This window comes from Peromyscus californicus, unplaced genomic scaffold (assembly GCF_007827085.1).
Source record: "Peromyscus californicus insignis strain IS unplaced genomic scaffold, ASM782708v3 Scaffold_16__1_contigs__length_79575227, whole genome shotgun sequence".
Classification (NCBI taxonomy): domain Eukaryota; kingdom Metazoa; phylum Chordata; class Mammalia; order Rodentia; family Cricetidae; genus Peromyscus; species Peromyscus californicus.
Window position 1 is genome coordinate 79,406,506 of NW_026294458.1, and position 25,533 is coordinate 79,432,038.

At 39.2% G+C, this 25,533-nt stretch overlaps 1 protein-coding gene across 6 annotated transcripts in view; it reads left to right on the plus strand.

The window, feature by feature from the left end:
- Positions 1 to 3,655: 3,655 nt before the first annotated feature.
- Positions 3,656 to 25,533, plus strand: part of LOC128112311 (zinc finger protein 431-like) — a 127,723-nt gene continuing 105,845 nt past the window's right edge. For all 6 annotated transcript variants that reach the window (XM_052741378.1, XM_052741381.1, XM_052741387.1 and 3 more), the window contains exon 1: positions 3,656 to 3,780. Coding sequence is in view for 3 of the 6 variants with exons in the window: in XM_052741383.1 (XP_052597343.1) it covers positions 3,778 to 3,780 (3 nt within the window). In the remaining 3 variants the exon portion in view is untranslated. The remainder of the gene's footprint in view (positions 3,781 to 25,533) is intronic.

The window sequence follows — 25,533 nt, forward strand, 5'->3', positions numbered from 1 at the left end:
CATGGTAAATGAGTGGTCCACTGTCAAATATCCAGTTTCTCCCAGTGGCTGGGATTTATGATATGTGCTTACATGCTTGGCCATATTTCTTTTTGAAAATGATTCTATGGGCACCAGTGGCAGACACTTGAAGTAATTTTAAGAGGTATCGTATTGTTCTAGTTCTCCAGTGCTCCTTTTCTTTTATGTTATTCAGTTTTCTTCTCTTTCAGTGTGTGTGTGTGTGTGTGTGTGTGTGTGTGTGTGTGTGTGTGTGTGTGCTATGTAGCACATACTTTAAAACTCATAGTGATCTTCCTTCCTCTGTGTCCAGATTGCTGGTACTAAAAGAATGTACTACCACACATAGCTTGAAAAATAATTTTTATGATGAAAGTCTCCTATGGTGATATTTTATTTGTACTGAAATGTGATTTTATTTGTATGTTAATAAATAAAGTTGCCTGGGGGTCAGAGCTAATAGCAAGCCATAGCAGAAGCTGGGTGGTGGTGCATGCCTTTAATCCCAGCTCTTGGGAGGCAGAGCTAGGCTGATCTCTGTGTGTTCAAGGATACAGCCAGCATGGAGACACACACCTTTAATCTCAATACCAACCATAGAAAACCTTAAGGTCTGTACAAACAGGCAGTGATGAGGCAGTCATGTGGTTGGGTTTACAACCAATGAGAAGGCAGAACAGAAAGTCTATATAAAGACAAACACACAGGAAGTAGCTCTCTTGGCTGAAGAGGATAGCTGCAGCAGTGAAGGGTAAGTCTCTTAGCTCTGACCTCTTGGGCTTTCATCTCTGCATTGGCTCTGTGTTTCTTATTTAATAAGAGAGTTACTTCTGCAGTTTCCTCTTTTTATGGTGGCCATGAAGGCCAGGAGGTGGTTTCAGAACCCCTAATACTGGAGATACAGATAGCAGTGAGCTTCTATGTGTACTGGGAATGGAAGCTGGATGCTCTGAAAGAATCTTTAGTGCTCTTAACCAGTAAGGTATTTTCCACCCTATGTATTCTATTCTTGATTATGTTTCCTGTCTAAGGCAGCCTAGTCAGGATCAGACACCTGATGCTGATTAAAAGGCAGAACTCTCCTCCATTTGAGTGAATTAGCCTTAGGCAGGGATGAGGTCCCTAATTGTCTATCCAATACAATGTGGTCAGCCCATTATCCATATATATATATATATATATATATATATATATATATATATATATATATATATATATACAACCAACAAAAATGGATGCAGCAGGTTGTATTAATATATATCAGAATACTTATTCATGTATATTTAACAAGGAAGTAGTTGGACAGGATTTGGGAAGGGATAGAATAAAGAGATAAAAGGGGAAAGTGATGTAATATCTTTTAATTGTCAATTTATGGAAATAAATTTTAAATAAAAAAGAGGGGCTAGATAGACTCAGCAATTAAGAGCACTGGGTGTTTTTACAGAGGACCCAGGTTCCATTCCCAGAACCCACATGGTAGCTAACCATTTGCTGTAACTCCAGTACCAGGCATCTCCTGCCTTCTTCTGGCCTCTGTAGGTACTATGCACAGGCATACACAGGCAAAACATCATGTAACTATACTTTTAAAAAAAAGTTAGAAAAAGTAAAGAATGAAATGCTGAGACAGACAGCAAGCCAGGGATATTTAAAATGAACTCCTTCTGGCCTTGCATGGAAGCTGTTGTGACCTTCTGCTGAGCCAGCCTGCTCAGAGGCAAAGCAGCTTTGTTCCTCGGTTAATAGAGATCAACATTACTGTTCATCTAGGAGCAGAGTAAACAATGCTGTTAAGTGACTTTTCCTTGAAGTTTTCTGTATTTTGTTCTTAATCTTTTTTATCTGTGAGAATTGTGGCATTGATAGTTATCTTTTAGATCAAACATCAAGATTGACAGCTCACATAGGCTCCAAAGAAATCTATTTTTCACAGTGTCATTTATTTGATTTTCAACTAAAGCCTTGTGGTACAAGATGAACATGCCAGAGACATTTCTTTCCATCATTTTTACAATTTATATATGTTCTTGTATGACTTTGAGGTGAGAATTCCCTAAATGTCTCTGCTTTTACATTGTGATCATGTTCAGAAGTGGATTTGTTAACTGAACATGCTTGGTAATAGGAAGAACTCTACATGAATATGTTCAGACTCCCTAAGTAATATCCACATGCTTACTTTGTTTAGGAAAAGCATTGTTTTGGAAACAAGTCCCATGCTCTCCTTGCCTCCTGCAGGTAGGAAATCTTTTTCATTTCTTCTGTCTTGGCTGTTGTGATGGCTATTCTTGGTAGTCAAACTTACTACCTCTGGAATTAACTAATACACAAAGAGTTGGGTACACCTGTGAGGGATTTTTCTTAAAGGTTTTGAAATTAAAGACCCATCTTTAATCTGGATCATTTGAGGTGATAAGATCCACCCTTAGCTGCTTGGTAGCAGTGCACACATTTAACTCCAGCACTCAGGAGGCAGGGGCATTGGATTTTCTGAATTTGAGACCAGCCTGGTCTACAGAATGAGTTCCAGGGCTACACAGGTAAACCCTGTCTTGAAAACACCAACCTCCCCCTACCCCCCCAGAAAAAACCCAAAACAATCAAAAAATAAGATCCACCTTTAATCTGGTAGCGGCTGATATTGAAGAAGGAAGCTCTCTTTGCCTGCTTGCCCTAGCTCTGGCTACCAAGCTCATTCCTTTACTAGCATTTGAGCCTACTTCTTTGGTTTGGTGTATATGGAAGACTAGCTGAGATATACAGCCTCATGGACTGAACGACTACTGAATTCCTCAAATTTCCACTGGTAGGCAGCCATTGTTGGACTATCTGGACCACAGCTTGTGAAAATTCTAATAAATCCACTTTCCACATACATGAAGAGATTCATTCTACCAGTCCTGTTCATGTAGAAAGCCTTGAATAATGCAGGTTTTGTTGTTGTTGTTGTTTTTTCACCTGCCCACTGAGAAAGATGTGCTGGCTAACAATAGTGCTCATAAAGACATTCTTCCTAGCTCCATTGTTCTCTAAGTATTTAACTTTCCATGAAGACTACACTTTATTATTATTCATTTGCTAACAGTTTGCTCTGAATTTCAGGAATAAAACTCCTAAAGCAATGGAGCCATCATCCAGCTTTCTGATGGGAGAAAGACCAATATGATCTAGTTCCTGCTTTTCTTTCTTGGTGTCTGAAGTCCCTGTGACAACTAAGTAAAAAGTACCTTCAGTTCATCTGATCTCTGCATGAAGCCACATATCAAACATCTCCTTTTGTGTCCTTAAATCTCTCTTTAATTGTTAATGTTCTGGGCACCTTGGGACAGGGAATCACTCCACCTGCATAGTATAGTGGGCTGTGCAAGCTAGCTAGCTGCATTGTGTCCAGGAGAAAGAAGAGGAGTGCCTATGGAGTGCAGGAAGATAGCAGGGTCTGTTATTGGAGCCAGGGGCAAGTGCTGTTGAAATGCATATCTCTGTAAATCTGGAAAATGTCTGTGTCTGGGTGGAAGGCATGACCAGAAACCATTGTGCTGTGTCTTTAAGCATACTGTAACCCTGTGGGAGGTGCTCTTGTCACTCAGACCTCAGTAGCCAATCAGGCCCTCTAGTCGACCTGCCAGTCAGAAGTGGTGCAGGGCTCTTCCGGCACCAGGCTTCAGGCGTGGCTTTGAAGAGGAGCTGGCTTTGAAGAGGAGTTTTGTTTGCTGTGCTGTAATTGCTGCTGCTGGGAGCAGAGTGGAGAGCTTGGGTGAGCTGTGAAACGACGACATGGTGAGTTAGGGGCTGCTGTCCCCAGATAGGGAGGTGCGGGAGCCAGTGTGGTGAGTCCTCCCCGGATCTGGGTGGGAACCTGCACCAGATTCCCTGTCTTGTGAGGTCCCATGCAGTCCTTGCAACTCCCTAGACCCAGGGGCAGACCTCTGAATAACTTTGCTCTGTGGGCTGAATCTGCTCAGAGCATTGGGAACAAGGAGCTGTGGGTAGAAACATCTTTCTAGTAAACCTCTACATGCTTTTGGTGCATCCATGGAAAGCAGGTTGCCAAACTTGGAGAGGCCTAGTTTCTCCATTATCTTCTAGACATTCAGCACTTTGCATTTAACCTTTACGTGTAAGATCCATTTATAGTTAATTTTGTGGAGGTTGTAAAAGGCATCTCATATGTTGTGTAGCACTCCACTACTACACAGTGATGTAGAAGAGTAGAATTGGTGATATAAAGGATTTATATAAGTCTCACAAAGTAGAATTTAGCTGAGGGAGGATTGCCTCTAAACACCCAAAAGATAAATATATGCTAACCAGGCCTATTAGAGATTAGGATGCTAGGATACACATTTGTTCACCAGGATTGTCGAGACATTTGGCTCCAAACTATTTCAAAGAAACCACCCCTGTTTTACAACCAGCCACTAGGCCCAACCCCATATTGAAGAACAGGCCTCTTAACAAACTGCTCAAGGGGGCATTACAGGGTCACAAGCAACATTCAGGCCTGGTGTGCCATAAAGGTTCAATTTTCTTCTTGAGCAAAGCTAAGTACTGATAGATGGGCAATATGACACCAGGTGACAACTATTTGATAAGGAAAACACTGTTGTGTTGAGGGCTGGCCTGATCAACAACTTTTCCTTTAGGCTCTCACACAAGGAGAGGGAATGTGCTTGGGAGAGCCAGAAATGGCCTGGGACCTAGGCCTTGGGAGTTATTCCTAAGGGCCTGATGTATTGACAATAAAACAGAGCTCCTTCTCTAAAGCCAGGAATCTGCTAGAGAGAGCTGGAAATGGTTTGGGGCCAGGACCTTTGTGGAGGGGTTTCTTCAGATCCTGAGAACCCAACTCTTCCTACCACATGGAACTATGGTTATCAGTCCCAAGGCCACTGTGGGCTTAGTAATGTTTTGAGATACCCTGTGTTTCCCTTGTGTAGCATTGTTTGATTAGCCTCCTTCTGAATTTGTCCCATTGTATATAGTTTCTGCTGACTTCATAAAAGTCTCTCATTTCCTTCCATTTCCCCCCTGGAACTAGTATACAAGGTGCTATTTTTCTTAAGCTTACTTGGCTTGTGACATAACTTGTGCAAGACCTCTCCACCCTAGCCTTATACCTTCTACTTGTCCTATCTTCCTCATCTCCTGTGACCTTCACCTCAGGACCCTGTCAATGAAGAAATACCTGCTGCTTCAGGTCACTGGTGTATTTAAGAAATTATTCTGGGAATATCTTTGCTGTGTAACTCTCCCATCTGCCTAAGTGTCTAGACTGGCAGGTTGCCTGTCTTTATTTAAATTGTTCAGAGAGTAACCTGGAGCATGAACCTAAGAGACACTTAAGGATGATGACATATGTGGAATGCTAAATCTGTCTAGGCTGGCTCCTCTTTGAGTATTAGCCAGAGATGGATGCATACCATCCTTACAGAGCTTTTTCTTTATTAATCTCTTAAGTGTATGGAGTGATTTCTCCCTGGGAAGGCATGTTAATTCTAGAAGAGCTGCATTTCCATCCTGTTAGAAACAATGTTTTTCCAAGACAAGCTCTCTTATTTTGACTCAGCTTGTCTTGATTCCAGTCTGTTGCTCTCCAGGACAATGACCTTGCTGTCCTCTGTATTATACCTTCAAAATTCTTAAATTAAATGAGTGTACCATCTCAGAGTTTTAAAATTATCCATTTGAGTCATGCAGTTGACTATCCAATGCAGTCACAGGAAAAGGATTTCCATGTGGAGCATTGCTTCTGCCTTTAGATCAAAATAGGAGGAATAGTTTCTTGTGTACACCTCAGGGGAAACAAGGTAGGCAGTCAGCTGCTGGAGTCACCATTTTGAAGAAGGACCTGATTGTGGTAGGGAGAGTGATTTTGTAATTTACCAGCATGTTTTAATTCATGTCTTGTGAATGAAGACAGACCAGACTGGGTGGTGTACAATTTGGTGTACAATTTGCACCAAAGAATATTGAATTTTCAATTAGGCAATTCTCCTATGCAGATATGTTCAGTCCTGCTTGACACAGTTATGTCAGCTCAGAGGTTTGAGAAAAAGGCCATTGACTGTAACTTTGTGTATCAGGTTACAGATCTCAGCAGCCAACATATGCATAAGGGCAACATCAATCTCTGTCTTATTAATGACATTCCCTCTACTAGGGAAGGGGGCCTATTCTTTTTCAAAGTCAATATAGCTAAGTTTTTTTAAAATTTAAAAATACATTATTTTTATCGTTTAAAAAATCACCTATTTTTAAATATTTTCTTTAAGTGCATTACTGCTGTTATTTCTATTTGTTTCTGTTTCCTAATGTTTCTATGTCATTAATAGTTTCATTCCTTTTCTCTCAAGTGATGTTGATTATTGATTTCTGTGTAGAGCAAAGTCTTCTATAGCTTAGGCTTGCCTCATGGTATGTAATTGAAAATTGCCTTGAGAAACTAATCCTGACTCTGCTGCCCAGTGCTGGGAAGACAGTCCTGAAACTCCCTCCAGACTGGGCTGTGACTAGTCAGTGAAAAGGAAAAGTAGACCAGTTAATGCTCTCATTCTTTTTGGCTTTTATTGGGGACCTATAAATGAAGAGTGACCTGTGCAAGAAATGAGTTCATTGACCAACTTTGTAGCTGGTAGAGTCACAGTCAGAAAAGGAGAAGCTTTTAGATGCTCCATAAATACCCTGATTGGCCATTTCTTGTGGTTCACAGATCAGGACAATCAAGAATCTGGGTAAAGGACACTGACCTTATCATGAAACCAAATTGCTATAGTTACAGTGGTTAAACCAAAATTGAAGATCTGAGTAACATGCCGTGGCCCTGCCTAACAGGATTGTTGTTTTTCTGGTTTAAGATGTTAATCCTAGCCGGGCAGTGGTGGTGCACGCCTTTAATCCCAGCACTCGGGAGGCAGAGCCAGGCGGATCTCTGTGAGTTCAAGGCCAGCCTGGTCTCCAAAGCGAGTTCCAGGAAAGGCGCAAAGCTACACAGAGAAACCCTGTCTTGAAAAACAAAAAAAAAAAAAAAAAAAAAAAAAAAAGATGTTAATCCTTAGAGAAAAGGTGTGAGAAATCTTTGATGTGCTCTAATACAAATCTCTAGTTTCTGGAGCACAAGGCCACAAAAGTCTGTTTCAACTTTTCAAAATAATTTTGAGATTATAACTATATCATATTCACATTCTCTTTCCTGCCTCCAAGCCCTACTATGACCCCTCATTGTTTTCTAATTCATGGCCTATTTTTCTTTAACAATAGTTACTGTGTGAATATGACCTGTGTTTGTCTACAGGATTTCCCAGCTATGAGGCAATGGGTTGGCTGCACTGGACACTGAGTGTGTAATGGAATGTGCACACAAAGGACCCTGTATTTGGATGGAATAGGAAGTGTTTTGTGAGAGTAGAAGAATGTCTACTAAAATACAAACTTTCTAGACTATGGCCCTGCCTGCTGGGATGGAAGGGCAGAGCGGGAAGGACTGTGCTGTCTGAGTCATTTGATCTCTGATCACCCAGTAGAGGAGTTGCTAATATTCTAAGGCCCAGCTGGGTGGCAATAGCCAATGAGGGATTCTGGGGAACCATAGCAATCAGGAGAAGTGGCAGGTGTCTTGTGGGTTCTTTTCAGGATTCTCCTCTGCTTCTGCTTTAGAGAGTTGTATGGAAGACCACAAGCCATGCCATGGTGGGTGTAGGGTGCTCAGAGCAGGTCTTCTGAGCTGTCATTTCTGCTGGGATTTGGATGGACCATGAGCCAGACTGTGGTTTTGTTCGTCCATGTGGTGACCTGGGCAGTGGCCCTTGTCCTCTGTACCTCCCTGTGTATGGATTTCCTGGGGTAGGAGAGACTCTGCAGCCCTGGCATGGGAGGATATGATGCTTATAGTACCACTGTCTAGTGTGCACATATGAGCACTGATTTTGGTGTGCAGTAGGAAGACAGATTGGAAAACTGAAGGTCTAATTTCTAGAAATTCTGAATATTGCATTCCACATTCAGGTTTTTCTTATAACTATTACAAATAGTTTAGAAACTGGTAGAAAGATGATGTGGATCATCTTTCAGCAATACATGATTAGAATGCTTTTAAATTTCTGCTACCACCAGCTGCAATGATGTGATTCAGTGAAGTTTAGTTCCAGGGGACAAAAGGAGTTTCTGGTCTGCAGAAATTACTCAGTTGTGCATAGTGTTGGGCAGGTAGATAGGGCAGAATCCATATCTTGTGCTGTAATCCATGTGTTAGAAAGCAGATTTTAAATTATTCTTCTATGTTATTTTGGGATTGGGGATCAGTGGGGCTGGGTTTACCTGAAACCACATGGAGGCATAAGGGGCTGCAGAGCCATAGCAAGAGATCATCTGCATTTGTAGAGAGAGCCCTAGATCATGGGGCTTCTGTCTTTGGATGAAATATCAGTAGCTGGAGGGTCAAAAACAACAGTTTAAGGGTCACTTTGAGTAGATTTTATGAAAGTTGTGAAGTCTGTGTTTGTTCAATTTCTATACACATTGAATCATAGGTAATTGGGTAGCATTGGTCAAGATCACACTTTTCCTGGCTAAGTTTCCTCTGGTCTTTTGATTAAAAGTTGTCTATATTTTCCTGCCTTTGTTCTTGGCTTTTTCTCTCCATCCCCTTTATTCTTTCACATTGTATTGTATTGTACACATTCTTGATTGTTGTATCTTTGTGGTAAGTATAGAAGTCATATTATGTCAATCTGTGTGCTATTTTTTCATAATCCCATTGAGCATTCTGAGTATTTCCACTGTGAATGTAGCTTTGTAATCAACTTTCCTATTATAAGTTGTTGGGCACTGTCATTGGATTGTATTCATTTTATGGTGTAAATTTACCATACGCAACATCCTAATTTTGATGCATCATGTTCTGAAGGATCATTTCTTTACTTTATTTAATTAGGTTTTGTTGTTCTTGTTGTTAATATGTGAGAGACTTTTGTTTTATTGGATAAAAGGTATTATGGGTCTTGGCAGGTGGCTCAGCACATATTCTTTTTGGGGATGACCTGAGTTCAGATACCTACATTCAAGTTGGGAGGCTCATAACTCTCTACTATTCCAGATTCAGGTGATCTGACACCCTCTTTTGTATGTCACCTGTACACATATGGAAGACATTCTCTCTCTTGCACAAACATATGCAAAAAACTAGCAGTAAACTTGTTTTTAAAGGTGATTGTGACTTATAAAGCAATTAGAGTAAAGCAAGTTGATTTAGGCATATACTGATTCTTTAAAAAATCTGTTATCTTGCATTTTGTTTTAAAAAGCTTTCATTTCCTCATTTTGATACAGACTTATAATCATCAATCATAAGAAACAAAATGGTGTCTAAGTGATCCTAAAAGACATCCATTTCTTTATCATAAGAGAATGAGATATTTTTAGTAGTTAAAACTATTTTCTACAAAGTTAAAACATCAGAGGGCTTCAAGTGAATCCCTTCAATTTTGGTGGAACAGCCATCTTCACCCAACCCATTTTCTGTTACTGGTAAAGGAGACAACCAGTGTACAGGATGAGTGCCGGTCAGTGATTTCTTGGAGTTTGATTTTGATTAGAACTTTGTAGTTCTTGTTTAAGGGACCATAATATATATTTGTAGCTCTGTCTTTGTGTTTTGTTTGTCAGTGGTACCATCTACGTTATTGATTTTATTAATTGTAATCTAATTATATTGTTCATTTCCTGGAAAATGATGGACCTTCACCAATTCTATATTCAGAAAATTTCTTATGAGTTCCTTGAATTTTTGTTTGTTTGGGAAGTTTCTGTGGAGAGACAGTTTTAGTTTTTTCTTGATATTAGAGGCTTCCCTCTTCCCATTTTCTGGCATATCTGTGTTTTCCAATTGCTGCCATCTTCATTTTTGTGTTTTTGCTGCTTAAGTGATTGATAGGATTAATACATTGGCTTTGGATCTTTAAAACCTTCTCATTTATTATTGTCTCTTTTAATTAGCCTGAGCTGTCAATATGACATAGCCTAGAGTCATCTGAGGGAACATTAATTGAGATTGTGCCTAGATCAGAATATCTGGTTACTGTGAGAGAGATTGTGTTGATTTTGATTGATGTGGGAAGGCTCTTCCACTGAGTTGACAATATCTCTGAGCAAATGGGGCTGGGCTGGATAAGAGAGCTAGCTGAACATAAGACAGTGACAAAGCAAGAGCAAAAGCCAGGAAACAATGGTTCCACATTTTGCCTTCAGTTATTAACTTGAGTTTCTATCCTAAGCTCACAAGGAGGAACTGTGACCTAGGGGTATCAACCAAATAAACCTGTTCATTACCTGAGTTGCTTTTGGTTAGATAATTTTAACCCAGCAACAGAGAAGGAAGTTGGAACAAAAAATGGTACCTCAAAAGCAATTTTGTTGCTGGGAAAGACCTGAGAATGTTGACTTTTGGAAAAATGTTGAAGATATTAGGACTTAAGATGGCAAAAGCCATAGAAAGCTAGACACAGAGCTTAACTGGCTGTTCTTGCAGGTCCTGGAAGATGGGTGTGTTTAAAGTAATGGCAGAGAGTGGAGATCAAGGTCATAGGATTTTAATGGGCAATAGACTCTGCAGGGAACATGGAGCTGGCCTGACCTATACCTTGAGAGACATGAGTCATAAGTTTTTCCGGTTAAAGTCCGTGACTTGTGGGTCACAGTGTGCCTTCTAGTTCCTGATAGACTAAGGCACTCCCTCAGGCCGTGAAGCATTCAGACTGATTTGTGTTTCTCTGTATGATCCTTTAGTAGTCAAGGAAGCATGGAAACTTAACAAGACGATTGATCTTAGACATTAATCTTGTGTACCCTGTATAGCTTGCAAACTTCACCATATCTTGGCAACTACAACTGTATTGATCCTGGAAATTGTCATTATGTTCAGTTTCTGATAAAGATATAAAAAGTCTGATAAAGATATAAAAAGCTCTCAAAACAGTCACAGCCTTGTCTTGCTGTGGCCCCTCCAGCCCAAGCCTAGCTTCATTCTTTGTGGTCCTATCAGGTGATCTTGACCTGGTAAGTAAGCTCAGGTGCTTAGAAGTCTTCATGAAAATTTTAGCTACAGTTAATTTTGGTGATATTTTGGCCCAAAATCTTTCTTATTATCTCCATGTCCTGAAAAAGTGAGTAAGGCAAATGGGCTGATTTCTTAGACAAAATATTGCTACTGTTGGATGGTTATTACTGTTGACTTATTCAGGTCTACAGTGAAAAAGAGTACAAGTAGAAAGAAATGAAAACTGTGTTTTGTTGAGAAAAACAGCACTAGGTAGTTTCAGATGGCAGTCCAGTGGTAAAAAAGAGGTATGGATTTTCAAGGATTTTAACACCATTAAAGGGAAGGCCCTTGCTCTGCATTTGAAGCCTAGGAAGGTGCCCCAAGTGTAAGACTCCATCCAGCTAAGCCCTTAATTTATGGAAGGTATATGCAAGATAATTCCTTGTCCTAGGAGCAACATCATACAGAACCTGGAGTAAATTTGGTCCAGGCTTGGTAGGGTCCACCAAATCTTGGCAGGACCACCTATGTTGTACTGATTCTGGAAACAAGAAAGATGCAAAATGTAAAGGTCATGGATTCTTCTGTGGTCAGTTTATCACTATTGTACCCATCTATGTTTGGCAGAGTCAGACCCCCAGTGAAGAGACTGTGAGAGTTCATTGCATGAAGTGGTGAGTGAAGCTGGGTTGCATTTGAGACTACAGGATATTGAGATGTTCAAGCTAAGACATCTGCCATGGAGAGCTGCATATGGGGAATGAAAGTAGCAAAAGAGCGAGATATATGAGAAATGCAGGGTGTTGTGTGATAATTTGATAATAAACCTTGTTTGGAGTCAGAGAGCAGAGCTAAATACCATAGAAATTTGGAAGACTGTGGACAGATAGGAGACAGGAAGCAGTAAGGTGGGACTGAGAGAGGATCTTTCCCTTTTTTGCCTAGAGGAACTGAAGAGGTAGGAGTTACTGATGGCTGCTCCACTGCTTCTCTCATCTTTCAGGTTCTTACCCTGAAATCTGACTCCCTATTTTTTATTGATAAAGATATTAGATTAATACTTCATCTGGCACCTTAAAAGACATGCTTAATAAATGGGTAATTAAGACCCCCAGAGATAGATTACATAATAGTTTATTAACTTTAAATTTTTTAAGTGCTAATAAAAAGGAAATGACAGCTGCAGAAAGACATTAGATAATAATAATAAAAAAAACCTGCTAAATTAAATCAACCTGTATACTTTTAAGATATGTTGACTTCAGAATAAAAACCAGCATATGTGTTATGTTGGGGAAGAGGTTTTGCTTTTGTTTCCAGGGGGAGGGGGGAAACTATAGATACCATCAAAATTGATAAAGATTAGATTCAAACAAAAAAGATCTCTTGAGATCAACAACCACCTTTTATTTTTTGATCCCAGTAAAATTAAAAATAGAGTGGTATTTGAAAAATTTCAATACAATACTTGGAAATTTTCTAACTATTTTAGAAAAACATTCTTAAAATTCAGTGGGTAACTGGCAGCTCTAATATTTACTTTAATAGTCATTGTTTCAGCTTCCACAATTGGAGTCTAAAACAAAATGTGCAAATAACTCATTTTACAAATAAACTAGTTAAAATGTTTCTAAATTAGAAAAAGTTCAAGAAAAAATTTATTGATTTCATAGAATAATTGGATGGAGGAAAACAACCTAGGAATGTAAACAGTATAAAATTTCTCGCTGGGCAGTGGTGGCGCACGCCTTTAATCCCAGAACTCGGGAGGCAGAGCCAGGCAGATCTCTGTGAGTTCAAGGCCAGCCTGGACTACCAAGTGAGTTCCAGGAAAGGCGCAAAGCTACACAGAGAAACCCTGTCTCGAAAAAAAAAATTTCTCCCACTTTCAGTTCTCTTGAAATATAAGTAAATATGAAGATGGTTGTTTGGAAGCTCCCTCTTGTATAGAAAACTGTCATGCTTTGAATAATGAGCCAATGATATAGAATGAAATGTTTAATTTGTTTTAAAATATTCAATATATATTATTCATTAAATTATACAGTGTGAGTTTTAGGCTAGCTGGAGCTTTCTAATGAGATCTTGTCTCAAACAACAAAGCAAAATTATATTCAACTATATTTGTCAGTGTGTGTATTTGTGTGTGTTATTGAGGAATATCTTACTATCATATTCACTATGTAGATCAAACTGGCTTGAATTCAAGGAGATCTGCTTGCCTCTGCTACTATACTTGGCTATGTTCATTTTTTTCTTTTTTTTATTAATTTTTTTATTTATTTTACCTACCAATCACAGATCCCTCATTCCCTCCTCCCACCCCTTCAGTCTTCCCCCAACCCACACCCTACTCCTTCCTACAAGAAGGTAAGGCCTCCCATCAGGAGTCAGCGGAGCCTGGTACATTCAGTAGAGGCAAGTCCAAACCCCTCCCTCCTCCAGTTACTCTATGATGACAGTTAAGGTATTCACCCATCTGATTACCGGGGTAAGCCAGTTCAGGCACCCTCTCCACTATTGCTAGTAGTCTAAGCTGGAGTCATGCTTGTGGATTCCTGGGAACTTCCCTAGCTAACCCTATCCCCATGAAGTCTCCCTCTATCATGGTATCTCTTTCATTGTTTTCCCACTCCATCCCTATTCCAGCTTGACCATCCCATTCCCTTATGTTCTCATCCCCCATCCTCTACTCTCCATTGCCATCCCCCAACCCCCAGTTTACTCATGGAGATCTCATCTATTTTCCCTTACCAGTGATCCATGCATCCCTCTTTGGGTCCTCCTTGTTAGCTAGCTTCTCTGGAGCTATGGGTTATAGTCTTCTGGGAATAATTTGACAGGGACCAGTGGCTGACACAAGAAATGATATTGTCCCTGAAGCTTGGGACCTCTGCTGAGATTAAGCTGGGACACTTCAGTGCATTTTGGAAACGGATTTCAGGGTGAATCAATACAAATCAAAAATTTTATTTTGAGACAGGGTTTTCTCTATGTATCTCTGGCTATCCTTGAACTCAGAATGTAGATGAGGTTGGCCCCAAACTCCCAGAACTCTGCCAGCCTCTGCTGCCCAAGTATTGGAATAAAAGGTATATGCCACATCATCTAATTATAATTTTATTATTTATTTACTTATGTCTGTTTGTATGTATGTGTTCATTTATGTGTGCTAAGTTGTGCATGTGTGTCGTGGTTTAGGTGTAAAAGTCAGAGAACAGTTTTGGGTGTTGATCCTTTCCCTTCAGGATATTTGAGACGTGGTCTCTAGTTTGCTATCACATGTAAATAGACTTGCTGGATTTCTCTTGTCTGCCTTTTATCTTGCTTTAAAAGCATTGTGTTATAGGCAACTGTCTTTATAATGCAGAAGTAAAGGGATAGTTGCAAGGTGAGTATTTTATCTGTTAAACCATTTTCACAGCCCTAATGTTTTTTAAGTAGAACTTTTGAAGTTAGGTCCGTTTTGAGACACAAGTCTCGCTTTCTAACCCTGTCTGGCCTGGAACTCACTATGTAATATATAGGCTAGGCCTGGAACTTGAAGAGATCCACCTTCCTTCACCTCATGTGACCACACCTGGCTAAGAAGAATGTTTAACATAGATTTAGCACAGATATTAGTAGAAAGAAAGGACTTTGGAAAAGTGTGGTCTTGTGAGGCAGAGCTGCACTTAAGAATTGATACAAAGCCATGTTACAGTTTTGGTGACTTTGTATGTTCTATTTTAATGGGTTCTTAAGGAGTCTCTCTGTGTGTGTCTCTCTCTCACACTCTCCTCTTTGTCTCTTTGTCTCTCTCTATCTCACTCTCCTCTTTGTCTCTCTGTCTCTCCTTTTCTTTGGTAACTGGATCATAGGTCAGTTCCTGAGGAGGCTTGTGTAGGATTCTGATTTAAAAAGGTGAAAGCATGGGTCAGAAGAGTTCTTTTGAGGGTAATAAGATCCACCCTTAATTTAGGTCAGACTTTCTGGTGGCAGTCCTAAGTATATAAAGTATATTGAAGAAGGAAGATGTTTCTCTTCAGCTGATTGCCCTGGCTGTGGCTAGAAAGGTCATTTCTTTACCCTCTTTAGAGCCCGATTCTTAGGAATTGTGATGTATACTGAAGATCAGCTAAGACATTCAGCCTCATGGACTGAATTCTTCAACTTTCCATTGGTAGACAGCCAATGTTGGACTAGCTGGACCACAGCCTGTGAGACATTTTAACAAATCCACTTTCTAAATACATACAGAGATTTATCCTATCAGTTTTGTTCAAGCAGAGAACCTTGACTAATACTGCTATGTTTTTTTTTCAGCTGCCTGCTGAGTGAGATATGCTGTCTAACAATAGTGCTCATAAAGGCATTCTTCCTTGCTCCATTTCTCTCTAAATATTCAACTTATTGTGAAGACTATACTTTTTATTGTTAAATTGTCAAGAGATTGAAATGAATTTTAGTAGAAAACTCCTAAAGCAATGGAGCCATCATCCAGCCTTCTGATGGGAGAAAGACTTATCTTGTTTGTGATCTGGTTCCTACTTTTCTCTCCTGTTTGTCTGAAGTCCTTGGTATCACTGCCTGGAGGGCCAGCCTCCTGGCAACACTTAGGTATGCAAAAATATCCATGAATGCAGCAAGGCTAGACTTTTCTATCTGAGCGGTTACCAGGAAAAATACACATGTTCTGATGGTAACTTTCTTTTTTACTTCATCTTGAAAAATCCTCTCTGAAAATCTCTCTGTCTCAACACAGCTACATTCTCCTCACAGCTGTACATCTCATCTACACAGTTCTCTCTTCTCTCTACACATCTCTCTTCTGCATCCCTCCTTACAGCACTCTGGACAGAGATGAATTACACTTTCAGGATCACATGGCATTTCTTGAATAAATAATAAGAAACAGAACCATGAGAAATAACACAGTTTCTCTCAGGATGTCACACTGACCAGCTGGAAGTAAGTAACCATGGCAATGCTTGGCCATACAGATGAGAGGCATGTAGCCTGTGAGACATTATGGAGAGTGACATTGAAATTCAGGAACTAAGCAATAAACAGTTAGTTGGCTGAACCTTGAACCTTATATCATAAAAGTGAGGTTAGGAGTATGTGCAGAAAGTCAGTTGCTGAGAGGATTTGTACAGGAATTTTGTATCTTTAATGTTATCTGCCAAGCTTTTGCAAGTGAAAAACTGGCACTAAAGTTGTTTCATGCCTGACCTTGGTTCCACAATTAGACACTTGGGAACTTGTCCTTGTGCATTTCATTTGCAGGGGTGACTAGTCTGCTTTGTTTGTTTTGTGGTCTAGTGGTGTAAAAAGCTGTCTTTGTAACTGAGAATATTACTATTTTCCTATATCAGCCTGAGTTATGAAAAATATCCTAGTATTCTATTCATCAAAATTATATACCTTAAGAAGAGATCATCTTCCTGATCATCCACAGATATATGTGTGCCAAATTGATGGAATATATACACAAGATTAACACACAAGCAATGGGGGGGGGGAAAATACCCATAGCTGTTTTTAGGGAAGAATGTACTGGCACATGAGAAAAATTACAGACAGAAGCAACTGGTTTTCAGAGTCTGTAAGTCTTGATTCACAAGATTCCTCCACCAGGGAGTTATTCATCTGGTTGGTCGATACCTGACTTATTAATTGCTATCTGTCATATTTATGTCATGTCCTGTGACATCCTGGGACAGTCAGATAAAAAGTACCTTCAGATAAAAATTACCTCAGTGTGAAGCCACAGAACAAACATCTCCTTTTTTTTGTCATAAAATCTCTTTTAATTGTTAATATTGTGGGTAACTTTCCATCTAGGGGAGAGGGGAATCATTCTTCTCCACACTGTGTAATGGTTGTGCAAGCTAGACACATTGTATCCAGGAGGAAGAATGGGAAATGCCTATGGAGTTCAGGAAGATAGGAGAGTCAGCTATTGGAACCAAGGCAAGTGCTATTGAAATGCTTATCTCTGTAGATTTGGAAAAGTCTGGGTCTGAAGTGGAAGGCAGGACCAGGAACCATTGTGCTGTGTCTTTAAGCACAGTGTAACTAAGGGAGTTTCTCTTGTCAATCAGGCCTCACTAGCCAATCAGGGCCTCCAGTCTGACCTGCCAGTAGGAAGTGTACAGGGCTCTTACTGGGGCTAGGACACAGGCTTGGCTTTGTAGCAGAATGGGCTTCAGTGTTTTTCTGTACTGTTCTGCTCAGTGTTTTGAGTGCTTCTGCAGGGAGCTGAGTGGGGAGCATGGGCAATCTGGGATGCTATGATATGGTGAACAAGGGGCTGTTGTTCCCATATGGGAAGGAGCTGATGGTTAGCCTTGAGCTGCTGTGGTGCTCCCCTCTGAGGTTGAGTGGGAGCTTGCAGCCAGATTTGGTGTTCTGTGAGGTCCTATGTTGTCTTTGAAACTCCCTAGACCCAGGTGCCTGCCTCTGAATAACTTAACTCCACAGGCTGCCTCTGCACACAGCATTGTTAGCAGGGAGCTGTGTGTCAAAACATCTTTGTAGTCCAGGTCAACATGCTTTTGGTACATCTATGGAAGCAGGTCACCAAATTCAGAGAGGCCTAGTTTCTCTAGCATCTTCTAGAAGTTCTGCACTTCGCATTTAACATTTAGGTGAAAGATCCATTTGTGTTTAATTTCTTGGAAGTTGTAAATGGCATCTCTTATGTTGGGTAGCACTCTACTTCCTGTGAAATAGAAGAATAGAATTGGTGATACAAAGGATTTCCAAATGCTTAGGCAGTAGTCTCACAAAGCTGAGGGAGGACTGCTCTAAACACCCAAAAGGTAAATATATGCTAACTAGGCCTATTAGAGATTAGGATGCTAGGATACACATTTGTTCACCAGGATTGTCGAGATATTTGGCTCCAAACTATTTCAAAGAAACCACCCCTGTTTTACAACCAGCTATTAGGCCCATCCCCATATTGAAGAACAGGCCTCTTAACAAACTGCTCAAGGGGGCATTACAGGGTCACAAGCAACATTCAGGCCTGGTGTGCCATAAAGGTTCAATTTTCTTTTTGAGCAAAGCTAAGTACTGATAGATGGGCAATATGACACCAGGTGACAACTATTTGATAAGGAAAACACTGTTGTGTTGAGGGCTGGCCTGATCAACAACTTTTCCTTTAGGCTCTCACACAAGGAGAAGGAATGTGCTTGGGAGAGCCAGAAATGGCCTGGGACCTAGGCCTTGGGAGTTATCCCCAAGGGCCTGATGTTTTGAGAATAAAAAACAGCTCTTTCTCTAAAACCAGGAATATGTTTGTGAGATGGTAATGATTTGGGCCCAGGGCCTTTGTGCAGGGGTTGTTTTAGATCCTGAAAACCTAATTCTTCCTACCACATGGGGCTATGGTTATCAGTCCAAATGCCACTGTGGGCTTAGTCAGTAATGTTCTTGAGAAACCCTGTGTTCCACTTATGCAACATTGTTAGATTAGCCTCCTTCTGAATTTGTCCCATTGTATGACACTTTCTGCTGACTTAATAGAAGTTCTCCATTTCATTTCATTTGCCCCCTGGAAGTAGTATATAAGATGCTAATCATCTTAAGAAGCTTTCTTGGCATGAGACATAGCTTGTGCAAGACCTCCCCAACCCAGCTTTTATATTTTTTACTTTATACTTTTCCTATCTTTTTCATCCCCTGGCCCCTCCACCTCAGGATTCTGTCACTGAAGAAGGTCCTACTGTTTCATGTCACTGGTGTACTTAAGAAATTATTCTGGGAATATCTTTGCTATGCATGTCTCACATCTGCCTAAGTAGCTAGACTTGCAGACTTCTGTCCCTATTTAAATTGTTCAAAGTGTAGCCTGGAGCCTGAACCTAAAAGATACAAAGATGGCAGTGTATGTGGAATGCAAAATCTATTCTAGGGTGGCTCTTCTTTGAGCATTAGCCAGAGATTATTAAGATCAACTCACATGAGTCTATTTAATGGGTAATAGGGATTTATTAAGATATAAATTGAGGTAATACACTCATGAATACAGAACAGAGTAGACAGCTGAAGTCATCCTCTGATCTGTCCAGGAGTGAATCCACCTCACAGGCAGCAGGGGGAAGGGACTTGTGACTCTTCTCCTTTTCCTTTTAAGAGGTCACATACAATGGCAAGAAGCACCACCTCCTTCAGGCCTTATAGACCAAGGTCATGGGCAGAGCAAATAACACTACATTTCCCCTTTTTGTCTAAATAAGAAGGTTCTAAACTTAATGAAAACTATATACAATAAGAATGATTATCAAGTATTGTTCAGGAAAAACATAGGGTGATAACATAACCAACAAGAACAACATCAAATAAGAAAGACATGCTAAATGTCCATAAATGTCCAGATCATAGGTAAATGGAAAATTACTGAGATTACTTCAATAGTTGTCCTATCCTGAAGATTCTAACTCTAGTACTTAATATGTTCTAGCTAAGAAGATTGTAACTGTAACTGTCTAGTCTTCAACTCCATCAAAGACCTAAGAAAGAACATAATAATAGCTGAGGAAATGGAAAATGCAAGCAAGAAATTTCCGAAATTCTTGCAAGAACAGACAGAGACAGCTGGCAGCCTGGATAGTCACCTAAGGCTTCTCAGCATCATTGAGGCATCCAATTTTGCTACAGGCTAGAATATCTGACAGACCATTTTCAGAAGCAGGAATTTTGAAAGACCATCTTACCCTGTCTTGGCAAGGTTCCATAGTCACTTTTCCTTGTGTCCTGCTCATCTGGAAATGACAGCATTCATACTGTCAGCAGTCTTGGCAAGGGCAGTTCTTTGCCTAGCAGGCCATTTTGTGCCAAGAAGAAGACAACTTCCAAGCGAAAATGTCTTACAAACCCAACATTTTCTTGGGATTAGATTGGTGGGGCTAGGAGCAATTGTGTCTCACATTAACAGAATTCTAAGTTATCAAAACATTTAAATGACATATTCTCTAGGTCTATGAAGTATTTGAAGATTAACTATCTATCTGACATACGTTTCTGTAAGTCTAGACAACCTAACTAATATAACTATAGAAATGACAAGCATGGGTGACTATAGTTCTGTAAGTCTTAGCTACCTAAATAACCTAAGGACTAAGGCTACACATTAGCAAAGTAAACAGTCTGTAAGCAGATGTACCATATAAGGACAATGACCTAAAATTTGTGACAAAAATACACAAAATATCTTAAACAGAGGTAGAAATGTATAGTAAAATACAATACAATGCTATATGACAACAATGTCCTTAATATGTATCAATATACAAAATATCCTAACCAGAGGTAGAACATACATAAAGTATGACAAATAAAATTTTACATTTGTATCAATATACAAAATATTTCAAACAGGAGTAGAAATATATGTACAATACAACAAATATAGTTTTGTATTTGTATCAATATACAAATTATCTTAAATAGGAATATAGGAATAGTTTATATTTGTATCAAACATACAAGAATCTATATCAGTGCAAATTATCTAAGGATGATAGTTTGCTAAATCAGTTTACTAGTAGATACAGTAATCTACCTTAATGTACTATACTTCTCCATTTCCCTTTTTCTTTTCTAAAGGACAATACTGAGTCTAAATTTTATTGTTCCACTCCAACCCTATAACTATCCACCCATAACCCTGAGAAAAATGAAACCTTTGGAAGAGGGTTGTTGTTTCCTGCTGTTTAAGGGGTGACAGTATTTCTGTGGGGTCCTGTAAGAGAGCTTAGATAGTTAGGTCTCAATAGTACTAGCTGTAGAGTCTGCAGCCAGTCTCAAAAGTAATGGGTAAGATTGTCTGAGATTCTGGTTAAAAGTGTAGTATGATGGACCATATCATCTTGGAACTTTCCTGAAGAATTATCAGTACAAGGCTGATCATTGAGTAATATTCTTAGGTGTAATGACATCATTCTTGACCAAGTAGAGTCATTCTTGTAGGGCCCCATCTTCCTTCTAGAGACTTCAGAGGTTACTATTGGAAAGACTTATTTTTCACTGTAGAAAACTTGAACATTATTAATCTTGAAATGGAAAGTTTGGATATTAGGATGACATGACATGTGAGGAAAGATTCCCAGAAACCAAGAATAAGAACAGAGAGAAACAGAATCTTGGCAACAATAGTCCCTAGATTATTGGTTTTCTTCTGTCTCACACCAGCTGGCTCTTCTGATATGAGACAGAATCTCCTAATTTTTTTTTAGCAATATGCTTGAGTTTAGAGAAGGAGAGAGCCACATTCCATCTCCAAAGCCAGCTTGATTTATAATAGAATCAGGACTACAATTATTCTAGAGTTGAAGAGATACTGGTGTTAGGCAATGATATATTACCCTGTAGAGTGTATTGGTACCAATAGGTCCTTTCTTTATGCAGTAGATGTCTAGGTGTCCAAGGCTTTATGATTTCTTTAAGATGGGCATTTTTATTATCCTGTAAAGACAAAATATAAAACCCTGCCCCAACCCTTGTTTGTTGAGTTTTTCTTACACTTTGTAGAATTGTTACGTCAGTGGATGAGCTATTACTTATCCTCTTCAAGGGGTTTCTCCTGTTTTAAGCAAATTTTTATTAATTTTGTTGGAATCTATAGCTTTTCTTCTCCTGCAGAAAAAAAAAAGCAAAACCCCTTCCCCAATGTAGGATGTATCCTGATTTCCATTCTGAAGTCAACATATCTTTGAAGAAAACTGGTTAGTTTAGCCCTGGAGTTTTTCTGTTGTCCAATGTCTCTCTGCAGCTGCTGTTCCTTTCTCATCACCATTGAGAAAATTCAAGGTTAATAAAGCATTATGTAATCTATTTCTAGGAGTCATTGTTATCTCTTTCTGTTTATTTAGCATAACCTTTAAAGTTTGATTAGATCTTTCTATGGCTGCTTGGCCTGTGGGATTGTGTGGTATACCTGTAACATGCTTTATATTGTAATAAGCAAAAATGGTCTCATTTTATTTGAGACATATGCTGGAGCATTGTCAGTCTTAATTTGTATAGGTATTCCCATGATGGCCATAATTTATAATAGGTGTGTAATCACAGAGTCAGTCTTTTCAGAACTCATAGGAGTTGCCCATTGAAATCCTGAATAGTTGTCAATGGTATGATGTACATATTTTAATTTTCCAAATTCTGCAAAATGAAATACACCCATCTGCCAAATTTAATTTATTTGTATACCTTTAGGATTGGTTCCTGCAGGTAATAGAGTTTGGGTATAGAAGGAACAACTAGGACTATTTTTTTTTTTTTACAATTTCCTTGACTTGTTGCCAAGTGATGGAAAAGTCCTTTTTTTTTAAACCTTTGCTATTTACATGGTGTTTCTTATGAAATTCTGAGGCTTCTAGCACATTACCTGTTAATAACTGATCAATCTCATTGTTACCTTGTGTTAGAGGACCTGGCAGACCCATATGGGATCTGATGTGTGATGTGTATATATATATAAAATGTTTCCTATCTCCGATAATTTCCTGTAATTATAGAAATAGTGAAGTTAATTCTGTATTATCAGGAATAAATTCAGCAGTTTCAATATGTAAAACAACTCTCTCTGCATACTGAGTCAGTAACTATATTGAGAGGTTCTATGAAGTCCATTAGTACCATAAGAATGGCATACAGTTCTGCCTTTTGTATAGAATTGTAGGAGCTTTGAAGCACTTTATTTAAATCTCCTGATTTATATTCTGCCTTTCCTTATTTATTTGCATCAGTATAGAATGTGGGGACCCCAGAGATTGGTTTTTGCCATACAATGTGAGGAAGGACCCATTCAGATCTTTTTATGAACTCTCTTCTCTTGCTTTGGAGATAGCAATTTTTAATCTGTCCCAGGCTCCTTGCCAGTATTCATTATCTTTCTATAAAGAGGAAATTTCCTCATTAGTTAAAGGTACTGCAATTTCTGCTGAGTCCATTTCTGTCAACTGACGAAGTCTTAATTTTCCTTTTAGGATCAAATTAGAGAACTTTTCTATATATGTCCTTAACTTCTTACTCAGTTTACATGGTAGAGATATCCATTCTAATATAATATCTTCCCTCTGCATCAAAATACCTATGGGGGAATGTCTAGAAGGGAATATGACCAGAATGCAGTTAAGTTCTGGATTAACACAATCCACATGTGCCTCTTGTATTTTCTTTTCTACTAAAGCCAATTCCTTCTTAGTTTCAGCTGATAATTCTCTTGGACTAAGTCCTTGTCCCCTTTTAGGGTATTGGCTAAATTTACTAGTCCATCTTTAGGTATTCCAATGATGGTCTGTAAGTTGGAAATGCTTCCTAACAATGTTTGAAAACCATTAGGAGTCCACAATCGATCTTTCCTGAGTTGTACCTTTTGGGGTCTAATTTTTTTGTAGCTTTATCTTATATCCTAGGTAGATAGAATTTCCTCTTTGTATTTTTTCAGGAGCAGTTTATAATCTCCAGTGAGGCAAAACTTTCTTTACTTTTTCAGACTTGTTTTCTAAGGTACCTAATTTTGGATCAGCTAATAGGATACCATCCATCTAATGGTAAATTATAGATTGTGGAAAATTCGCACAAATTATTTCCAACAGTTTTTACACAAAACATTGGCACAGGGTAGGGCTATATAACATTCCCTACAGAGGACCTTCCATTGATAGCTTCTAACTGGCTGGAAATTATTGTAAGTAGATACTGTGAAGGCAAATTTTTCTCTTTTTCTTGTAGAGGTATGGTAAAGAAACAGTCTTTTAAGTCAATAACTATAATGGGCCATTCTTTAGGTAACAGAGAGGGCAAGGGCATCCCATTCTGTTGGAAGCCCATACGCTGAATTGCTTTATGGCTCTCAGATCTGTCAGCATTCTCCATTTACCAAATTTCTTTTTAATAACAAATACAGGAGAATTCCAAGGGCTGGTAGATTCTTCAATGTGTTGAACATTTAACTGCTCCTGCACCAACTGTTCTAAAGCTTATAGTTTCTCCTGTGTCATAGGCCATTGTCCAACCCAGACAGGTTTATCAGTTAACCATTTTAAAGGTAGGGCCATTGGTACTTCTGAGAGTTCAACAGCAGCTGTGTTCTATTTATGTACAGCCTGAATGGTAGGTGACTGTTTTTTTATAGTATCTTATAATATTATTCTCAGAAACATGAATTGGTCTGTATTCTACTTCTGAGATTGGAGGAATGCTAATCTGGGTATTTCATTGCTGTAAAAGATCTCAGCCCCAAAGATTCACTGCTACATTTGCCACATATGGCTTCAGCCTTCCTCTTTGTCCTTCTGGTCCTTTGCATTCAACCCACCTAGAACTTTGTTTTACCTGAGATAGGGTTCCAATCACTAGAAGTTGGATATGTTACCTCTTGAAGAGGACAATTCAGATGCCATGATTTTGGTGTAATTATAGTCACATTCACACCTGTGTCATCAGTCCTTCCAGGACAATGTTGTTAATTCCTACTCTAAGCTTTGGTCTTTGCCCATTTATGGAAGTCTGCCAAAATATTCATTTTATAGTGTTTTTTTGTTTTTTGGAATGTTTGACTCATCTATGAAAGTTGTTCTATCATCCAGTGCAGTATTGTTCTTTATATTAGACACCAGGTTATTTAATTGTCCTACAGTGATTGGAAATGTTTGGACCACATTTCATTTGGGGGCCTGTGAGAGGCACCCAGAGGTGTATCCCACTGGTAAAGGGCTGTCTCATATGTTTCTTGTTGATCTGCACTTATTGGTCCAATGTCAATGTTTGCCCCATCTGCATAATCTAGAAGGTTGGGGTCTCCTGTTTGGATTATTTCTAGAAGAATCATTGCTTCTAGGAGCACCCTGTATACAATTTCCTCTTATATGACCTGGTGTACCACAGTTAAAATATTTGTTACCTCGATGCCTCCTTCCACCTTTGGAAATCACCTCTCCTAGCCAAGCCTCATTACCATAGTTAAGAGACTTAACACTGTTTATATGTTCAATCTATTCTTCCAAAAGTGCTGACTTGACCTTTAAAGGTGTAAGTATTCTTTTGCATTCTGTATTAGCATTATCAAAAGCCAAAGATTGAGTTAATACTTGTCTTAATTGTGGATCTGATATTGACTCATTTACAGCCATGGTCAGCCTTTGTAAAAAAAAATCAGTGAACATTTCTTTGGACCTTTGGAAAACCATTGTATATAGCTCAGTTGTTTTCCCTGGTTCTGGGATTGTTTTCCCCAAGCATTTAAAGCTGCTGTATGGCATAGGGATAATGTATGCTCATCAAAGGTAGCTTTTACATTTATATCAGCAAAACAGCCCTCACCAAGAATTGGATCTTGGGAGATCTCAAAACCTCAAATTTTTCCTTGTTGCTCAAGGGCTTTAGCTTCTTCTCTCAACCAGCTTTTCCATTATAACTGCTGACTATATTCTAACACAGCTGAGATGAAGTGATTCCAGTCATCTGGTATAATTCTATTTCTAGAAGATCACATATTTAAC